The sequence below is a fragment of the Phyllosticta citriasiana genome, assembly GCF_038021145.1.
Source record: "Phyllosticta citriasiana strain CBS 120426 chromosome Unknown IWZ02scaffold_7, whole genome shotgun sequence".
NCBI lineage: Eukaryota > Fungi > Ascomycota > Dothideomycetes > Botryosphaeriales > Phyllostictaceae > Phyllosticta > Phyllosticta citriasiana.
The window spans coordinates 1,076,073-1,095,143 of NW_027117284.1; the positions used below are offsets into that span (position 1 = coordinate 1,076,073).

The following is a 19,071-nucleotide window of genomic DNA, read 5'->3' on the forward strand; positions in this document are numbered from 1 at the left end:
GACTGCATTGGGATTTTGGTAGAAGCGCAGAGGGGAATTGGATTATCAGATACCTTGAATGAAAATATTTGCTCAATTCCACAATGACTGCGAGGTGTCTTGCGCATAGCATGGCCTATGAGAAGCAGCGAAAAACCACGATTTCTCAAGGGTCGAAGAGATTCCCAGTACCTCATAGGGGTCTGAGACTGCCATACAGTTCGGGTACACGCTGACAAACAAAAACCAGTGAACATGCTTGTAATCATCAAGTCCAGAAGAGTCCTTGAGCACAGATTGCAATGCTATCCCTCTACTTGAGAAAGTCACATCATCCCCATTGTTCGGAATCGGAACACATGTAAACCGAAAAGCTAGTCCACCCTCACGGACCTACTCAGCAGGTTCTACCTCACTGCCATCATACCTGCGGGCGCCCGCCAACTTCAACAACCGGTCACTGATGTCCGGCTTCTCCCTCGGCTCACTCCTATTCCGGGGATCCAAAGACCCGTCCGGCAGACGCGCTCGCGTGTCTCGAAACACGACGTTGTCGTGAGGCCAGTGCGTGGTGCCGCCCCAATGACGCCAAATCTTTGCCTTCTCGCGCAACGCCTCCTCGCTCGCCCACGCCGCGGGCGCGTAGCTGGCGTAGACGACGGTGCGGATCGTGTCGGACTCTGGCTCAGGCTCCGCGCCCCAGTGAACTGTGCGACTGTCCCATACCAACAAGTCGCCAGGCTCAGCGCAAATCTTGTGCGGTTTGGCGCCGCGCGCTTCGAACCATGCTAGCTCTGCTTCGCTGAAGAGGTACAGGTCGCGCCGCGTCCAGTCTGCTTGTGCGACCTGCGTGTCGAAGAATTCCTCCGTCAGCCGATGGCTTCCTGGGTAAACGATTAGGGAACCGTCGGACGGCCCCGAGTGCGACAGGTTGATAATGCCCTGTACGCAGACGCGGCCGCGGCGAAAGGGCGACTGGTCGACGTGCGGCCATGCGCCATTTCTGGGCTTGTCGGCACGGTTTGGCAGTGTGATGTTGGGCGCGTCAAACGACACGAGCAACTCGTCTGTGCCCCAGAGCTTAGTGAAAGCGTCGACAACGCCTGGTTCGAGGCGCGCATCCCACATGAACTTTTCATGCGAAACGCAGTAGGCGGTGAAGATGTTGATTTTACTTTGGACAGGAAGATTGGCGGTAGTCCAAGTGCTCGGGTCGTTGATATTGAAATCGGTGCCGAAGCTCGAGAGCCATTCAAAGGCTTTCTTTTGGTATTTCACGGCGCGCTCCTGAGGGACAGCGCCTTTGATGATGGCGTAGCCATTGCGATCCAGGTCATCGCGCCAATCGCCAAAAGCCGTGATAGCCTTGACAGTGCTAAAGGGTGTTAGTTTTGTGAGTAGCAAAAATTTGCAAGTACTCACGCTACATCCGACTCCTGAATGCTCTTGACTGTCGTCGCCGTCATGGTAGTCATGGCGGCAAAAGATGGCGGCAGGAACCAGACAACTTAGAGGCGGCCATGCTTGGGTATAAAATGTGGTGGCACAAGGCCGACTTCATTGAACGAGTGGAGCGTTACACTTGCCGATCTGCAACAGTGAATGTTTTGATTCGTGTCCCCGTGGATCACAGGGAGCGTTTCAACATTCCCTGCTCGGTAGCCGTCCCATGGTTGGTGAATTGGGCCTCATCGAGATAACATGACAGCGGTACCAGGTCCACGTCGGTCGGCTGATAATCGGCATCACGCCGGTAGAATCCTGTCTCCGCTGAATACCCGGTCAATGTCCGACCCAATGAGGTCATCTTTCACCGTCGATTCGCAATTAATGCGACATGATTGTTTGGGCTCTTATCATGGCATGGAAATGGCGATGATTTGTCAAGTAGAAAATTCGTATTGAGAGTGTAGGAGATGGTAGGAGAATTGAGCTAACATGTTGGAAGGACTAAAGGGAAAAAAAAAAAAAAAAAAAAAACGCCTCGTCCACCATAGCTCTGTCGAGAGATGGAAGTGAAAAGAGAACTAAGAAACGTTTCAAAAAAGACCCACATCACCACAGACACCACCGGAAGAAATGGCAGTTCCCCATGATGCAGCCGCACTGTTTAACGGCAGTTCTATGGCCTCAGCCGTACCAACAAACCAAAGACATCTTCCCGTGTAGTTGTTGGGAGCCGCCCTCGCACTACCATCCAGTTTAGACAGGATCAGTCCTTGAAATGCACCATATCCTTGGCATTGCTCAGGATGTCCGTATTCGCCGAGTTTTCGCTGTCGAGCCATTGCGCCTCCTTTCTCAAGGCATCGGCTCTAAACTTGCGAAAAGCCGTGGTGATGCGCTTCATCGACTCGGGGTCTTGCTGGATAGATCTCCGCGCGGAAGCTGTTCCTGTGAGCATGCCCAGCTCACCACCAAGGAACAGGCCGCCGGCGGAAAACAAGAGGTATGTTGCGGTATCGCCGAGCGCTGAGGGCTTCAGCATGGAATTGATATCGGGGAGCGGCTCTGTCGAATTGTTAGCCGAATCCTTGCGCTTGGGGCGCATCGATAAGCCTACCGAGTCGTCCATCGGCAAACTTGACGTGCGTCGGCTTCTCTACCGTTCGTAGAGCATTTAATGTAGCTGTTCGCGCGTTCCGAACCCGAATGGCCAAGAAGAGACCGACCCCCAATCCAAGAAGAGATCCAAGAGTGGTATGGAAGCCGAATTTGCTGGCAGCGCTTTTGATAACTTCGCGGTCGTTCTCGTTTAGGTCGTGCTTCATGTGTTGCTCGGCAAGCTCGGCAAGCTCGTCACCCGCGTGCTTGCGCAGAGCAGCAAAAGATTCTGAGGACATGGTGAGGTTGCAGAAAGGCGAATCGTGTGAGGTTGCGATTGAGCGTTGTGAGCTGACTGATCTGCCTGGATTAGCTAGGGACGGGAGGATGTAGCTCGACTTGTAGGAGCTGTCAACTGGCAGTGACGTCGTCATGAGGGAGGGCACATGGAGCTGGGTGGGAGCTTCCACAGCCTTCGCTCACCCCACACTCGCCAGGAACGGTCCCCTGCTCTCCACAGCCACGGCCATCCCAGAGCATGCGGCAAAAAGACACGGCATGTCCAGCTCAGAGCCAAACACAACTGACATGCGTTCTTCGACCGGCGACCTGTGCTTCCTTACCTTAGGCCGGAAGCAAGAGACCGAATTTTAACCGTCTCCACACCATCACTTGAGGTCATGTTCCGACGGGAGCAGCGTTTCTTTCGTACATCACTTTCTCCTCGCACAGCATCCCGTCCAGACTTCGAGATTGAGTTGGTGGACTTTCGAATCCACTCGTGCACCCTCGACGTAGTGGCATCATCGAAACCCTGGCCCAAGAGTTGAAAGGGCTGCATCTATCAGCTCTGAAAGTTCCCAAAAACTTTTCGCCAATCAAAAACCCTGACCTCGAGCTACTCCATCAATTCACATCGTCGCGGTCGTCTCGAAGTATCCGGACGTACTCGAGCATCAGCCTGTACAGATACACCATCTCGTCATCCGCCCTCAGTGCCATGTTCCTCCACTCGGCCGAGGCCATGGCAATCTTTTGAGCTATCTGGTCTCCCTCCTCCGTTAGCGCAAGGAAACGCATCACCTCTGGCAGCTCTTCCATCCCCAAACTGATCGGCACGTAGTGTACCCAAGGGAACAGCCGTTCGTCGTGCCATTCTTGAAAAATCGTCTGCTTCAGTACCGCACTGCGCGACTCGAGTAAGGTGTAAAACCGACCCGACTGCGTGTTGCCGTCCAGGTCGAACACGAAACGATGACCGTAGCTTTCCTCATGCTCGGCAGTTCCTTCGTTGATGTCAAATATTGATCTTTGGGCCTCGCAAGCTTCCTCTTCGCACTGAACAATGTCGGTAAACCGCGTGTCGTACAATTTGGCAAGAATATCGACACTCGTGTATTTCTGCCAGACTCCAGATCGCTTCTCCGTCAAAAAATTCTGTGGCGACTTGTGCATTTGTCTCGTCTTCGCAATGAAGCGCTGTCGATGCGAATTCATCCAATCTGTGCGGTTGCGCGCATGGCTTCCGGTCGTGGATCCCGCCCAATAAATGGTTGGAGACTTGTCTTCCCATGATGGATCCAGCTCGTCTTTGTACTTGCCCTTACTCGCGTATATGCGATACGAGACAGGCGGAACGAGGAGATCATCAAAAACAGAAGTTTTGGATTGCGACAAGATGGGGAACGCGTCTTCAGATATGAGTACGCTTTGTGGTCCATTCAAAAACCCATGCATGTCCTTGTACTCTGGATGCGCACACATGTCTTTTGTCCACTTCAAGTCTTGCACGAAAGGGATACCAAAATCCTTGACTCTCTTGCGCGGAGTTTTCCACGTTGGATGTCCGTGGCAGTATTTGGTTGTGTACTCAAATGCTTCGTGGGCTTGCGTGCCATTGAACCAATTGATCCGGTTTACAGGAACCTTGTTCATCTTGTCAAGGTCGATCGAGGACCGGAATTTGGATCTCTTCTTGGGCAACATCATTCTTGGCTCATTGAGCTTGTTGATGATGACGCCAAAATCCGGCAATTCTCCAGCAATTTCTCGAAAAAGAAGCCCTAGGCTGACTATGACCCAGTCTTGCGGACTTGTCGTAACATTCCCGAACTGCGTCTGAATGTGACCTATCCACGGCTCTTGGCTCGACTTCAAGAGGTTCCAGCGCATGACGGACGGATTAACCTCCCAATACGGATCAAAACTCTTAGTCAAATCGTCAAAATCATCAACGATGTGAGACTTTTTCTTCTTGGCAAAATCAAACCAGTCTTCGAATCCTGGCGGTGGTTTTCTGCCGTATCGGCGCTTGTACTCGGTGATGGCCTCTTCAACAGTCCTGGACTGTCGCGAGAGCATCGACTCAAACTCTCCCAAGGCGGTGTTGGAAAGGACGGCAATCGGGTGAGGAGCGCGACTACCGCCGGGGAGTGATCCTACGAACTCCTCGCGTCCTCTGGCGAAGATTCCATATAGCGGAATCAGCGCAAAGACAAGGACAGTCACGCGTCGCTGTAGGGACTTGGGCACGAGGGACGCGGTCTCCGTCAACGCGGTCAGAGAGACTGTCGTCCGAAGAATCGCTTCGAATGGGGCAAAGTCAGACAAATTCGATGACGCGTACGCAAAGGTGTATCCAGTCGTGACGACTTCCCAAGGTGTTTGACAAAGAGCCTGCTCGGTCAGTGCAAATTCATGCAAATGGACGTCAGACTGACCAGATGACCGGCACTGGTTACTTGCGCCAGCTTGAGCAACCCGAGCTGGACTGTTTCCGCAAAGTCTGGCTTTTCAGAAGCCTGATACAGTCCAAAAGCGGACATGAAAATCAGGGTAAACACGAGTAGACCGCAAGTCTGAGCCGAAACGTTTCGAATCACCTTGGAAACGCGGGGCCAATCCTGAGAGTCCACACCGTCTTCCGAAAGTTGAACAAGAGACACAAAAACGGAAAGCTGTGCCACAAAGGCAACGACTGAGACTACCGCCATGCTGACGGTAATTTCGGGATGAAGAATCCAGACCGACACAACTGCCACAGCCGTTGGCAGCCAGGTGAATCGAAGCATTCGATTACTGTTGGAGCGTACTTCATTGCTGCTCGACGGGGGAGTTCGTGGCGAAAGCCTACTAGCCAGCAGAAATGGGGTCAATGCAGGCTAGGGAGCTTCCATCAGTATCAGTCCTTTCGAATGGGGGCGTACTTACAGTGATCCAGCCAACATCTGCCAAGTATCGACACACTGCAGTGGTGAAAATTCCCAATGATATGAGAGCCGTCTCGTACGAGTCATTCTCGTCCTTTCCCCCCTTTTCCTCGTTTCTCACGGATTCCTGCTTCGAACCAAGTATCTCAATTCCCACAAACAACAAGAAAAAGCACAGGATTTCGGCCGTAATTTCCGACACTCCCTCTTTCAAAGAGCGACTGAGAAGACTGGCAATCAGAAAAGTCGAGACCGCTGGGTTGAACGCATGACCAAAGAACGAGAGGAGGGCGCGTAACCTTGCGCTAAGAGGCGGGCGATCTTTCTTGACCGGAGTGCCAGGATCCTCCGGCGACAGTAGAGTCTCGTTCATGTTTCCATTGAGAGGAGAGCACCGAAAACGCCAGGGCTTGAATTCGCAGCGGGCGAGTCGTGACGCGCTCGCGTACGAGGCACAGCTGTCTGTTCTTATTTGGACGAGCTCCTACACCGTCTAGGCGGAACGTGGCGGAGGATCCGGGCAACGAAGGTTATGCCTGAATCAACCTCTGGTGTGAACGTTACAGCCTGGGAGTCTCCATCCGCGAAGCTCTTCAAGCCACCAAAAAATGCGACCCGGTCATTGGACGACGCTGTTTCGCTTGGGCTTGTGTCGAGCAAGCAGATGCCGGCTAGCAGCCGCTTTGCCTGCTTAGTCTTGCACATTGCACTATATGAGAGTTTGGCCAGGACGACCACCAGGAATGGAACAAGAAGCGAGCACCACATTCTGAGCGCAATGTCTACAAATCCCTCGGCCTTTTCGTCTGTTGCTCGAACATGTTTGCGAACAAGGATGACAGCTAAAGGAACAGCCAGAGAGTGCCAAGTAGTGCTGTAACAGAGTTCTCCTCCTGAGACCCAAAAGCTTTGAGCATGACGCTGTCGTCTTGGCTTTTGGACGCCGATTTTTGGCTGATGATCGTCTTCCGCAATAAAAAATGCTTATTTGCACTACACTTGATCACCGACCAAAGAAGCTTCGCAAACGGCCTTTGCAAACCCGATCAAGTGTCGATTGGACAAATCCCGATCTAGCTGGTGAACTCGACCACCACATGCTCGTGTCCATCGACACTCTCAAGATGGATCTACAGGAGCTGAGCGGTATCGCAAACGTGCCCAGCCAGCTAAAGTGTTTCTACCTCCCCGCTCACTGTTTCTTTACTCGCCACACCCACGTGGCCAATCAGCTGCCGCTCCACGAGTGTTTCAACGCGTCCTGCAAACGTGGCTGCCAAGCGCAACACCACTCCATGTCCAGTCTAAATGACCATCATCATCATCATCTTCTTCTTCTTCTTCATTATCATCACCACCACACCACCACCAATTTCTCCAGCGCGGCTTGTGCTCTTCAGCTAAAACCCCGACTCTCCTTCTATTCACTGCGCACACATACACTGATCTTCAGGGGCTGGCATATCCTTATCCCCTGTCAACTCAGCTCCCCTGCCGCGTTGAGATGAGATGGCGCATCTCGCTTCCTCACGACCGGAGCAGGCAGCACGAGGAGGCGCCAGCCAGTCAAGCACCCAGGCATCTGCGGAGACGGTGATCTGGAGGGATGCGGGCGCGATCGGGTGGCGGCACCACGCGGGAGACGGTCCGCGACCTACGTGCTTACGTACCTACCTGCTCTACCTTGGTTGCTTCTCTTATATCCCACTTTACCTAGCTTGGCTGGCGGCTGCGTCGGTGGAGGTGTTGATTCGCCGCCATTCGATCCTTTTGCAGCCAGCCACCGGTGGTTGATCTGCTGCTAGTACATATGTGGCTGTGGTGCGGCATCAGCCTTCCTTCCTTCCTTCCTTCCTTCCTTGTACAGCGGAGTTTCTTTTCTCATGGAAAGTATCGCGAGGCTAGTGCTTTTTTCGCATTGTTGCTCCTGCGGCTGCTCCTGCGGCTGGTCGAATCCTCAAACGGATCGCTGAGCGCTGACTAACGAACACCGAATGAGAACAATGGAAAAAAAAAAAAAAAAAAAAAACCTAACCAGGCGCCATCAGGCATGACAGAGGCGTGACAGCAAAAAAGTCGTGGCACACACAACAAAAAGCACGCGAGCAAGCAGGAAGCAAGCAATAAACAAGCCTTGAGCACTCCCGAATCACAGAGACTGCCCGCCGCATGCATACATAGTAATGTCGAAACAAGGCCAGCCCAGCCCAGCCCAGCCCAGCACATTCGAGAAAAAGAAATGAGGCGCTCCTCTCTCTCTCCAATAGGAACCTGGACAACCTCATTGGCGACGGGACGGTTCCGTTCCTGACCAAGGTACCTGGGTAAGGTATCTAATTATGTGCTATGCCGCTACTACCTACTGCAGCGATCCGCCGCCGGCGTTGACCAAACGAATGAATGAAAGCTGCAAAAAAAGAAACAAAGTATGACTAGGAAATCAGCAACGGGAAGCGCGGGATTCTTCTGTTCTCACTGGTAATAGCAAGCAAAAATCGCCGTGGTGAAGCTCATTTCACAATCTTTCGGAACAAAACAACGTTCGAATTCTTTCTACAGCACGGCAGTCAGTCAGTCTGTCTACACAGACAGACAGACAGTCTATCTAGACCATCTCCCCACCCAACGCGGCCCCAATCTCGTCAACACTACGATGCGCATACTTCCCACCGCGACCGCTGTTATTACTCCTCGCGGTGCGCGAAGCAGCAATCCTGACCGGATGCGCCTCAGTGTTCCACACCCACTCATTCGCGCCACCAGCGCCGCCAAAGACCTGGTACTCTGCGTCCTCTGCAAAAATGAGGTATGCATACTTCATGGTTTCGGCAAAGAAGAAGCTCTCCTGATTATCGCCCGCCGCGCCGCCGCCCGCCACATTGACGTTTTTGATAGATGTGAAGCCGCTGCCGCGTCGCGCCGACGCATTGATGGCGCGGAACGCCTCCCACGCCCACTCTTGGTACTTGGGGTCCTTGGTCTGCCGGTACGCGTAGTAGTACGACTCGAGCACCTCGGGGCGCAGGTTGTAGTCCGAAGTACGGATCCAGAAGCCGTTTTGCTCATAAAATGCCGACTGGTTGGCTGGCAGCGTCGTCGTGTTCCAGGAAAAGACTTCGGGGCCGATGCCCGTCCGCGTGCTCTTGTACGTGTTGCGGCAGCCGTCGACGAGCTTGATGCCAAAGTCGACAAACTCTTCGCGGCCGAGCACGTTGCCACCGAGGATGAAATTTCCGCCATTGAAGCAGGCCAGGTGCTCGGACACCTTGAGAATCGTCGAGTTGTCGTATGCTGCAAGATAGGTGAGGTCTGGCCGACTGTCGGGATTCGAGGCAAGATATGTGATGGACGATTCAACAGCAGTGACCCATCTGGGCTGCGTCAGCAGAATTTGTTACCAAGAGAGGGCGCACTTACCGATCTTTGTAGAGCTCGAATCGGGTCGGGTCATAGACCCACATCTTGATCAGGTACTCGTAAAATGAGTCGTCACCTCCAATCCAACCTCCCGTAGCGTCGATGAAAGATCCATTGTCAAGACCCACGTACGTCCCAATCAGGCCGGGAAAGGGTTCGTTGTAAGCCGGCTGCGGGTTGAGCAGGTACGACTCGGCTTTTTGGGTGAGCTGACCAAACTCATCGATGCCAGTCAAGTCAGAGAGCCGAGTCCATTCGAGGACAAGGGTACCGATTGTCGCGATTCCATTCGACGGGGTGCCATCGTCAGAATGGTTGGTAAAATAGATGTTGTTTGACGGAATACCCGTTGGGTTCAAATCAAAGGCAAACTTCAACGCGTTTGCGAGGTTGACTGATTGGTCAAGCAAAGCTTGAACGCCTCGTGTCTGCCCCAACATTAGTACGGCTTCCGCTAATTTTCAACATTCACTTACGTCGTTCGACAGATTCTTCAACGGCCCGGTGAGCAGCTCGTACGAAGAAATCATGCCTCCCAGGTAACGAATCGTCGTCTCAAACACACTGACTTCTGTAGCAGTTGTGGTGTAATCGATTGTGGGAATGTAGTCCAAAATTTGCTTCACAACTTCCGTCTTTCCCATAACGAGCGCTGTGCTGAGTGCGTCCACGGCGCTTGCGCCCCAAGCGTTTCTGGAGCCGTCAGCGCAACCTCCTAGTCTCCCAAACCACCAACGAACCTCGAGTTTCCGGCTGTGTTTGAGATGGGGTGCAGGTCGTCATTCGGAAAGGCACAAGTGTAATATCCGTTCCAAGCAAACTGAAAGGCCTCCTTGACGGCATCTGCCCTCTCCTTGTTCGGACCGGCAGTGGACTCGCGCGTAGCATGCTGGGGGTAAGAAAGAGTGCCAACAATCTGCGGCGCAAGCAGCAGCAGCAAAGAAGCAAAAGAATGCATGGTTCCAATGGTGGACGAGATGGGGCAAACAAGTCCAAAAAAGCAGTGTTTGCTCCGTGTCTCGCTTGGCAGGAGCGGCGTCTGCTGCTAGAGCGCCTCGGGCAAAGAGCAAAGGGAGCGAAGTGCCAGGCAGGTGCCAATCTTTCCAACCGCAGCAGTAGCAGGACGAGAAGGCAGGCGGGTAAATAATATGGGCAGACAGGCAGGCACGAATGGTCCGGACCAGAGGCGGGCCGCTGCGAGCTCATCCATGTAGACGAATGCGAGTGACCCTGCTTGCAATGGGGCCAGCACCCATGACCTGCGCCCAGTGACTCGCTGGCACACCAACAACATGCCTGATGCTTTTGGCTCGTCCTGTCTGGGTCGGTCTGCAAGTTACATCATGTTGGCTGCTGCTGCGGCTGCTGTGCGCCGACCCACCATGCATGGCATTGCCGGTGCGTGCCACATTGGATTCTTTTTTGCATGCGGGGCCTGCAGACGGCGGGGGAATCGTGTTCCCCCCTTGTCTAACACGCCATCATTGGCCGGGTCGAAATAGCCATGAGGGCCATGATTGTTGATCAGGAGACGAAAAGCAGCATCATGGGGCTGGTGAGGTGTTGGCTTGCTTGGTTGCTCGCAGTGTGTCTCGTGCAGTCAGCTTGATTCCCCACGGAGAATTTGGCGGGAGAGGCGTTCGACGGCTTTCCTGGTTCCGTTCCGTACGGCTCACGCCAGGCGGCAGACGTTCGCGCTGGGACGCGAGAGCTGCAGAGGCGGGTGCGCAGCAGTAGCAACAACCGCAAATGACTGACAGACATGGTCGAGGTTGCACCATTTCTGGTCGGGAGATCTGGCCAAGCAACATGGGCGACGGGCAGAGGCGGTGCGGTGGGGGTGGATTGGAGTCGGAGAAGATGGAAAAGACCGGCTGCAGAAAACACATCGAAGAGGTTGTTGTGGCCCGATCAGGCAGGTCGACGGCAGCGCTGCTGCTCCCCACCTGGCACGCCGGACATGCGCTTTGCAACTGTCAGGAACCGTTCGCCCACCAACAGCCAACATCTGATGAGTACCACACGACATTACATCCATGTAGGTTAATGATAATAAGCTTTGTGCCAGGATGCGATGCCATTGCTGCCGCCCAAGCTCGACGACTTTGTGCCTTGCCCCAACCACTTCTGCCCGTCCACTCAGGAGCCGCCGTTCTATTCGTTACTATTCTCGGCAGCGGAACAGCCTCACGCTCGTTGCCCCTTTGCAATTAACCGCGCCGACGACTCTCGCACATTTCAGATCGCGAACGTCTGGTTTGACATTCCGTCAAGCATGCCAGTGCTCAAATACGCTTAAAAATCTTGTCGGAAACTCTACTCCACGCCACTTGGCCCACCCAGCCTCGTGTGCCACAGAATCCATGAATCGCCACCCATTCAAGCAATGCACGCGCCTCTTGTTCAGTTCTTGTCCAGAAACCCTTCGGCCTTGAGCTCCTCAACCTTGCCCGGTCGCGACTTGATGATTTCGAGCAACCTCCACGGGCAGTCCAACTTATCGAGCACGATTTCGACCAGCTGGAGATGCTTGGAGTCTGCGAGTTCGGGGTCTGCAAGAATATTCAAGAGTTCCTGCTTGGATGCGCACCGCCGGTACGAAGTCGAGGGCGCCGGGTGCTGGTGCAATGGGAGAAGGTATTGGTATGATGCCGGGTTGATGTCGTTGTACGCTGCCGCGCGTCAGCCGTCGCTCACAACGTTGAGCATACTCTGCTGCCCTCCTCCTCGTCCCGCGCTTGTCTGTCGCCTTGCCAATATGCAAAGACGATCAACCTTAAAGAACTGACTCCACTTACTTTGATGCGCTCCGTGGATGACGCGCTCGATCGTGTAGCCCGAATTGTTCAAGACGAAAATGATCGGCCTCGTTCCGTTCTTGATCATGGTCCCAACCTCTTGCAAGGTGAGGTTCATGCTGCCGTCTCCTGTGATCAGGATGGTCCGACCGCGCGCCGCTTTGGGGTCCACCTCGCCTTGCTTCTTCCTCTCCGCCGAGATTTCTTGCTGCGCCAGTTCTGCGCCGAGCGTGGCTGGAGTTGCCCATCCAATCGAGCCATAGTACGTCTGCGTTTGGAAGCTTGCCGTTTGTTAGCCGCACACTCCCTTTTTTGCAAACCTTGCCCAAACACTTACCGGACATTGGGGACGGGGCACTTTGCATCTGCAATGCCAAACAGTGTCGTGCCCGTCTCTCCCAGCACCACGTCCCCTGATCGCACAAACGACATGATCTTGTCCCACATCCAGCATTGCGTAATCTGGTTTTCCGGGAATTTCTTGACTTGGTGAGCAGGGTGATCTGGGCTCTCTTCGAGGGTTGGCAGCTTGGGAATCGTCGTCTGAGATTTCCATTGCGCGGGCACGGATTCTGCTAGCTTTGCGAGGAGCGGCTTGATAAAGGTGCCCTCATACTTCTTCCCCTTGACATTGACGTCAAACACATTGATCCTCGCCGTCTTGCTCTCGTTGAATCCGCGGGAGAAGAAGCCAGAGTTGGTGTCTCCCGGAAGGTCGCCGAGAACCAAAACGAAATCGGAATTGGAGATGGCTTCGAACACGCCCGGAAGAGCCCATTTCCCGTTGAGTATGCCAACGAAATTGGGATCCGAGTCATCGACGATGCCCTTGGCCATGTTGGACGCGTAGATTGGGAGTTGCAATTTCTTGGCAAAGTCTCGAGTTTCCTGTACTGCATTGTGGCGTGACGTGAGGATATCGACGAAAATGGCGGGATTTTTGGCCGCGGAAAGAGCCTCCATGATTGCAGAAGCAGCCGCATCTTGGGCTTTTGCGTCCACTGGAGGAGAGACGTCGAGTGGCTTTTTGAGTAAGTCTGCAGGTACGTGCTCGGCAGACAGATCCAACGGCAGGAAAATGTACACGGGTCTCGATTTGAGGAAGCAACTCCGAATGACGCGCTGGGCAGGTCAGCCTGGAACAATCCAATCAAAAAGTCTCTAGACTTACATCAATTTGTGCGGGAGCTTCCTTAACATCCCACAGCTGAGCCTCATCCACGCGAGCAAGCTTGGACATCTTGCTGTACACCGAATGGTCAGGCTGATCGCTGTCAATTGAATGATGGATGAGCATGTGCTTGTCCTGCATGGCACGGGTCGTCTGTCCAACGACGTGGATGATTTTCACTTGCTCCGAATGAGCACCCGCAATGCCATTGAGGGCACTGAGTTCTCCTTTCCATCTATTAGTGGCCTGTCCCGGTTAGACAGGAAAACGACCTACCGACTCCATGCGTCGTGACCATGACGCCTGGAACGTTCTTGACGCGGGCATATCCATCTGCTGCGTACGCCCCATTGAGCTCGTTGGCGCTACCGACTGAACAGGTCAATTGGCGATTGGATTCTCATGTCGACTCATCTTACCGAATCTCAGGCCTTCCACGTCGTAGATGTAGTCGAGAAAGTCTAGGTTAAAGTCACCTGGCACACCAATGATGGTGTCGACGCCAACTTGGTGGATCCTGGATTCCGTCAGCTCGTTCTCCAGCCAAAAAGGATTGCCAGGCAGTAGTGTGCCTTGCATACGCGTCAGCCTACCTCTCCCACAGATAGCGACCTAAAGGAATTGTCGACATGGCGGGCAACGCAGGCGACTTGGCAGTTGGTTCAAAAAAGCAATTGGAGTGGAGGAATTGAGGTTTGTGAAGAGAGGCGCCGGATGGAGAAGCGGCTCGTGGGGGTGCAGCTACTTTAGCGTCAAGACTAGGATGCGTAGATGCGAATTCCACGGTAACGGGAGAGCTCTGATTCGTCTTATGTAGGTCCCTTTCTTGGTAATCACGGACCCGAAAATGTCAAAGGGCGCGGACTGTAGAGGCGATGCCGAATGTGCGGCCCTATTTTCCCATCCCTCAGACTAGGTAGGTATCTTTCTGCCCCGCTTGACGGCGATGGCGATGCAGCAGTCGGCAAAGCGGAAGACGGCTTGGGATGTATATCATCACAGCAGAGCAGAGGGACGGTGAGGGGTGGCGGGTGACGGGTACATGCATGTAGTTCGCTCCTTTCGGTTATCCGCGGCGTAGTTGCGTCATGCAAGCGATAGGCGGGGGCGGGGAACTCGTCCACTCGCTTTTCCGGCCAGCTGCGTGGCCCGGAAGACGGCTTTGTTCACTCTGCATCTCTCCTCACGCTGAGCTTCCGAATATTGAAATCGAGCTGCCGTTGCAGTGCGAAGTTCATCATTTCCGCTACCCGCCAAACCGTCACACAAGGAAATCGTACCACGAGCAAAAGGTCCGTCCTCCAGGATCCCGACCGAGGTCGAAAAAGCTTCCACCAACGCGTCGAAAAAAAGAAGAAAAAAGGACAGGTGATTACAACTTGGCGTCGACACTGGACGAGAATCGGAAAACACCCTCCAAGCGTCGCACTTGGGGACATTACACGTCATCGTAGCTTGCCAGCCTAAAGTTGTACTCCAGCTCGTATTGAGCCTTGGGGTCGCCCTTTCGCGGAACAAAGTCTACAATGAGGTCGTCCTTGACGGCGAAGACCGAATCGTTGGTAATGTACTTGTCGCGGCGGTCGAAGATTTGGGTGACAATTGGCTTGTAGCCAGGAGCGGAGAGCTTGCAGCTGTCAGCATCTGCCCAAGGGGAACGAGAGAAGAACTCACAATAAAGTGGATGTGCGCCGGCCTGAATGGATGCCTGTCCAACAGCTGCAGCAACCTCCCAGCCGGACCATCGTAGGGAATGGGGTAGCTGGTAGGTCGCAGGCAGTAAAAGTTGTATTTTCCATCCGACCCCGTCTCAAACCGTCCACGCAAATTGAAGTCCGGCTGGTCCGGGTCTTGCTGCTCGTAGAGACCGTTGGGGGCAGTATGCCAAACGTCGAGCACAGCACCATCGATGGGCTTCCCAGTCTTGAAGTCGGTCACTTGTCCAAACATCAACGCGTCGTCGCCATCTTCGATCCCGAAGACAATTGTGTCACCCATGGCACGCTTGGGGGCGTCGTGTCGGTAGAATGGTCCCAGAATGGCAGTCGCAGTTGGTTGGTCCTTGGCGTCCGTGGCAAGCTTGTACGTGATTTCGTCGACCAGCGATTCGAGACCGAGGACATCGCATACGAGCTGACCCTCGTTGCGCTTTTCGTTTGACATTTGACCGGCCTGGTTGATCTGTCCAAGCATTAGCCAGGCTTGTGTAGAAAAGGGTTTGGATCGTACCATATCGACACCCGCCATCCACTCGTCCACGGTAATCTCATTCTCTCGCGCCCAGTCATGGAGGTGCTGGATCGCGCTTCCTATTACTTGTCTAATGCGCGGTGTTGCCTTGGGTCCAGTGGCATCAATGACCCTTTGTGTAAAGGTAGGGTCGAAGTTGCGCGTGGGCCTTGCCGTGTAGGTGTTGCCGTTGGTGGAGGCACCGTTCGTAGCCATTGTGAATCAAGTCAAGGGTGCGTCGGTGAGGGGTGCTAATGTGGGGCAGTGGTGAAGGATGAACTGGGTGAGTGGCTCAAGGGGGTCCGGAGGAATTTGTAGAATTTGCAATGCACAATCGTCACAGGGAGCTCAAGAGATATATGTAAGAAGGGCGCCAGGATCCGCTGTTATTCTGGTGTAGTCCCCACAAACAACAGCGGCAGATCCACAGGGCCACGCGGGGGGTTAGGACCGCGGGGCTGTTCGAGCCGTCGTGGCGTCGGGTAGCCGTTGGAATTGTTCGGGTAGTGCACTTGTACTGCCGTTCAGCAGAGACAAGCTCAAGCCTAGGCGGGGACAGAGCGGCAATAGCACATGTATACTATTAGTGCCTCAAAGATAGCCATCTTGGCCGCAGAATCCAAATGCGAAGTGGACGCGACGAGCAAAGCTTTTTCAACAACGTTGGTGGTCCAGGAATTCTGCAGGGCAAAGTAAGAGCGTGTCATTCGTCGAGGTTCGGAAGCGGTTTTTTCAGGGGTGCCAAAACAATTGCATCGATCCGTGTCCGGCAAGAAACCACAGAGGTGGAGGTTGGCAAATGTATCTCAGTCGTGGTGGTCAGAGTCAAACGGAAGCATTCCGTCGACTTGGTTGTGGGGACGCAGCCGCCAGACGAATGGCAGCGGGGCTTATGTCATCTCCCGCGCCAAGGCCTGACCTCACCGCAGCGTCGACAGCTCCTGGTCCCGTCGAGCCATCAAGCTCCCCCGGCATCGCTTCATTTCATTTTACAACTCTCGACCCTGCATCATGGCTTCTGGCTACGGCTTGAACGGCGGTATGTCACCCTCTGTCCCGCTCCTGTGCCCAATGCGCTCGCTCTTCCCCAGAGTTAGCCGTCAATCGCTCCTCTCGGCGGTCCGATCCCGAACCCCATCACCGTGTCCACACTTGACTGACTTTCCATCTCTCGTGAGCTTGCAGGCCCATCCCGCTGTTTTCCCTTCTGGCAAGAGGTTCTCGCCTGCTACGTGCTCAGCGCCTCGCCCGAGAACCCTGAGGGCAAGGCCAAATGCCAGCTCCCGCTTGAAGACTACTACGAGTGCCTTCACCACAAGAAGGAGGTATGCAGTCCGGGCATTGGTTTCTTGGACATTTGCCGCGTCATCGCCTGATATCTCTCTGTATTTCTTTGGTCGCACGCTCTTCACGGCTTCAGGAAACAAGAGCCCGAGATGCTAATGTGGCGTGACGACGCAATAGTTCCTTGCCAAAGCCAAGCTCCAAAACGTCATGCGCCAGAAGGAGGCAACTACTCCTCGCCCTGACAATGTCCCCAAGCCTCAAGAAGTCCGCACGCTGGGCATGATCGACGCGCCCATGGAAGAGAAGGGTCTCAAGCAGTTTTGGATCTTCAAGCCCAAGCCGCCCACTGTATTCTAGGCAATTCGAGAGGGATCACTGCGGGACATTACATTCAAGGCGCGGACCGGCGGATAGATGGTTCTTCGCTTGTATGCTAAAGCCCACAAACGAGTCGGGCGTGAAAGAATGGACGGTGGCAGTTGAATGGCGTCCACGTCGCAGTACATTCGACAAGGCTGCCTTTCACTGCGCCCTCCTCTTGGTCCTTCACCTCTCTTCCCTTCTTCCATGTTCGTCAACGTCAACAATGATACCCTCTGAATCCACAATAAAAGGTCCCCATCTGCCGACCCTGTCGCCGTACCTGTCGCTGAGAACTTCTAACACGCCCACCTGGTTTGCTCTCTTCCCTGCCCTAGGCCGCTGGCCTGCCTGAGATGGCGCGCCGGCTGTCGAGTTCAGCGTAACGGCATCACCATGTGACGAGGGCTGGACCGTGAGCAGCAAATGCAAATCGACATGCCCCGCCAACATGGGCGATAGTGCAGGAATGATATGCGAGGATGAAGAGAAGATGGAGGAAGCATAGATCGGACCACGACTTGGTGGCTGGGTAGGATGAGTTGTGGAGGACGCCGTATTTCTTGAGGCGTTCCAAACGATGGCGCCGTTGATAAGAAGCGTGGTGAGATTATGAGAGGTTGTGAGGTGCTTCAGTGATCGCAGGAATGACGACAAAACTGCAGACGCTGGAAACGTGTCAGCGGCGAGGCTTTGGCAAGCTGGTGAGAATCGTCAAGTCCGTCTTACTCTGGACGTGATTCGTCTTCATCATTGGGCCGACGATGTGGGAGATGCTATCCACGACAATCATGCCCTCTCCTCTAGTCCCGTCTGACACGGGCTGAGCTTCTCCTCTTTGCGCTTTGGCTGCTGGCTCCATCTGCTGCTCTCCCGTGGCCTCGATCACCATGGCATCTGCGTCGTCGTCGTCGTCGTCGTCTTCCATTTCGTCGTCCGTGTCGTCGATGTGAGTGACATCACTCCGAATCCTCTTGAGACCTCTTCTCTTCTCCCCTTCTTTCCCTGGCATCTGCGCATCCTCCTTTTCCATACTCGTCTCTTCTGCACACTCTCCCCGTTCTGCCCACTGCGTTTGCCTTTCTAATCGCTCCCGCACCTCCGTCACAGCATCGACCATCCCCACAAAATCAAAGACGCGTGCATGACTAACGCGATCCAGGACTCTCTCCGCCTCTTCTTCCTCGTCGCCGTCGTCTCCTGCGTCGGCATCTACCTGCCGTTGCGCCTGCTGCTGCTCCGGCTGCGGTGCCATTTGATTGCGGAGCTGCGCCCTCGCGAGGCGCCGTCGCTGTTGCAACTGGGACAAAATGGTGGTGTAGAGGCGGGCGACGTCGAAGGTGCTCGCCGTATCGATCAGAGTGGCGTGTGCGGTGGGCGAGGAGAGGAGGTGCGAGGATAGGAGGGCAAAGGCGAGCTGTGAGTGCGGTGGGAGAAGTCAGAAGCAAATGTGTAGAGATAGATAAAGCAGTTAGGCGTAAAGAAATGCAGAAAGACTTGAAAAGAGAGATAGATGACTCGAGAATCGTGCAAGACTTGAGTCCAGAAAAAGACCTCGCCGAGTATATAGTCTTGCAGAAGTACACGAAAGGAAAAAGATAGCAGAAAGGAGAAAGAAAAACAAGAACCCAAAGAGAGCAAAGCAGCAAATGCCCGCAAACCAACGAGAGATCAATTTCATGCGCAAAACTTACCGCCGTACGTCCACTCCCCTTATCCCCCGTCACAGCAACCAAGCCCGCCTGCCCGCTCTCAGTACCTCCTTTCAGCGCTTCATCGACTGCTTTACACCCCGTCCGCGTCCTCTCTTGCTGCGTGCGCGTGCTCTTGGCGGCAGAAAACAGGTCCGAAGCGAGTAGCGGCTGGATAGGATGAATATTGTAGTGTTCTATGCCTGGCATTACGCAGAGTGACAAAGTCTTCAGGCAATATGATCGAGTGGCAACTCAGTGAGAAGGTCGAGTGTCGTGGCTTTTGTGATGGTCGAGTCGATAGCGATGAGAGCGTTCAGGCGCGGATCGATGGTCGTACGCAGACGAGCTACCCGGCGGAAGTCTAGGAATGTGATTGGTTGAGT

General features: G+C 54.2%; 8 protein-coding genes across 8 annotated transcripts; 1 reads left to right on the forward strand and 7 right to left on the reverse strand.

Annotated features, from left to right (window-relative positions):
- Positions 1–71: 71 nt before the first annotated feature.
- IWZ02DRAFT_402747 (uncharacterized protein) lies at positions 72–1,662 on the reverse strand. The gene is made up of 2 exons (XM_066765639.1): positions 1,402–1,662; positions 72–1,354 (listed from the first exon to the last, which is right to left on the reverse strand). The coding sequence occupies exons 1-2, from the start codon at positions 1,452–1,454 to the stop codon at positions 373–375; spliced, it is 1,035 nt and encodes a 344-aa protein (XP_066622389.1). The 5' UTR covers positions 1,455–1,662; the 3' UTR covers positions 72–372.
- Positions 1,663–2,191: 529 nt separating this feature from the next.
- Positions 2,192–2,822, reverse strand: IWZ02DRAFT_490908 (uncharacterized protein; the record flags this gene model as incomplete). The annotated part of the gene is made up of 2 exons (XM_066769701.1): positions 2,192–2,490; positions 2,543–2,822. The coding sequence occupies 2 exons, from the start codon at positions 2,820–2,822 to the stop codon at positions 2,192–2,194; spliced, it is 579 nt and encodes a 192-aa protein (XP_066622390.1).
- A 607-nt stretch (positions 2,823–3,429) lies between these two features.
- IWZ02DRAFT_490909 (uncharacterized protein) lies at positions 3,430–6,105 on the reverse strand (the record flags this gene model as incomplete). The annotated part of the gene is made up of 3 exons (XM_066769702.1): positions 3,430–5,199; positions 5,244–5,684; positions 5,734–6,105. The coding sequence occupies 3 exons, from the start codon at positions 6,103–6,105 to the stop codon at positions 3,430–3,432; spliced, it is 2,583 nt and encodes an 860-aa protein (XP_066622391.1).
- A 2,142-nt stretch (positions 6,106–8,247) lies between these two features.
- On the reverse strand, positions 8,248–10,107 carry IWZ02DRAFT_469861 (glycoside hydrolase; the record flags this gene model as incomplete). The annotated part of the gene is made up of 5 exons (XM_066768756.1): positions 8,248–8,285; positions 8,421–9,103; positions 9,150–9,577; positions 9,626–9,842; positions 9,890–10,107. The coding sequence occupies 5 exons, from the start codon at positions 10,105–10,107 to the stop codon at positions 8,248–8,250; spliced, it is 1,584 nt and encodes a 527-aa protein (XP_066622392.1).
- A 1,350-nt stretch (positions 10,108–11,457) lies between these two features.
- On the reverse strand, positions 11,458–13,850 carry IWZ02DRAFT_276566 (pyruvate decarboxylase-like protein). Its single transcript, XM_066763578.1, has 7 exons — positions 13,712–13,850; positions 13,538–13,635; positions 13,395–13,490; positions 13,119–13,345; positions 12,285–13,069; positions 11,948–12,228; positions 11,458–11,821 (listed from the first exon to the last, which is right to left on the reverse strand). Exons 1-7 carry the CDS (start codon positions 13,747–13,749, stop codon positions 11,553–11,555), a joined length of 1,794 nt encoding a protein of 597 aa, XP_066622393.1. The 5' UTR covers positions 13,750–13,850; the 3' UTR covers positions 11,458–11,552.
- Positions 13,851–14,425: 575 nt separating this feature from the next.
- On the reverse strand, positions 14,426–15,766 carry IWZ02DRAFT_277022 (Intradiol ring-cleavage dioxygenase). The gene is made up of 3 exons (XM_066763580.1): positions 15,348–15,766; positions 14,793–15,299; positions 14,426–14,745 (listed from the first exon to the last, which is right to left on the reverse strand). The coding sequence occupies exons 1-3, from the start codon at positions 15,561–15,563 to the stop codon at positions 14,557–14,559; spliced, it is 912 nt and encodes a 303-aa protein (XP_066622394.1). The 5' UTR covers positions 15,564–15,766; the 3' UTR covers positions 14,426–14,556.
- A 494-nt stretch (positions 15,767–16,260) lies between these two features.
- Positions 16,261–17,086, forward strand: IWZ02DRAFT_277041 (uncharacterized protein). Its single transcript, XM_066763581.1, has 3 exons — positions 16,261–16,386; positions 16,533–16,672; positions 16,812–17,086. The coding sequence occupies exons 1-3, from the start codon at positions 16,359–16,361 to the stop codon at positions 16,989–16,991; spliced, it is 348 nt and encodes a 115-aa protein (XP_066622395.1). The 5' UTR covers positions 16,261–16,358; the 3' UTR covers positions 16,992–17,086.
- Positions 16,986–18,974, reverse strand: IWZ02DRAFT_277064 (uncharacterized protein). The gene is made up of 3 exons (XM_066763582.1): positions 18,689–18,974; positions 17,724–18,411; positions 16,986–17,662 (listed from the first exon to the last, which is right to left on the reverse strand). The coding sequence occupies exons 1-3, from the start codon at positions 18,893–18,895 to the stop codon at positions 17,181–17,183; spliced, it is 1,377 nt and encodes a 458-aa protein (XP_066622396.1). The 5' UTR covers positions 18,896–18,974; the 3' UTR covers positions 16,986–17,180.
- Positions 18,975–19,071: the final 97 nt, after the last annotated feature.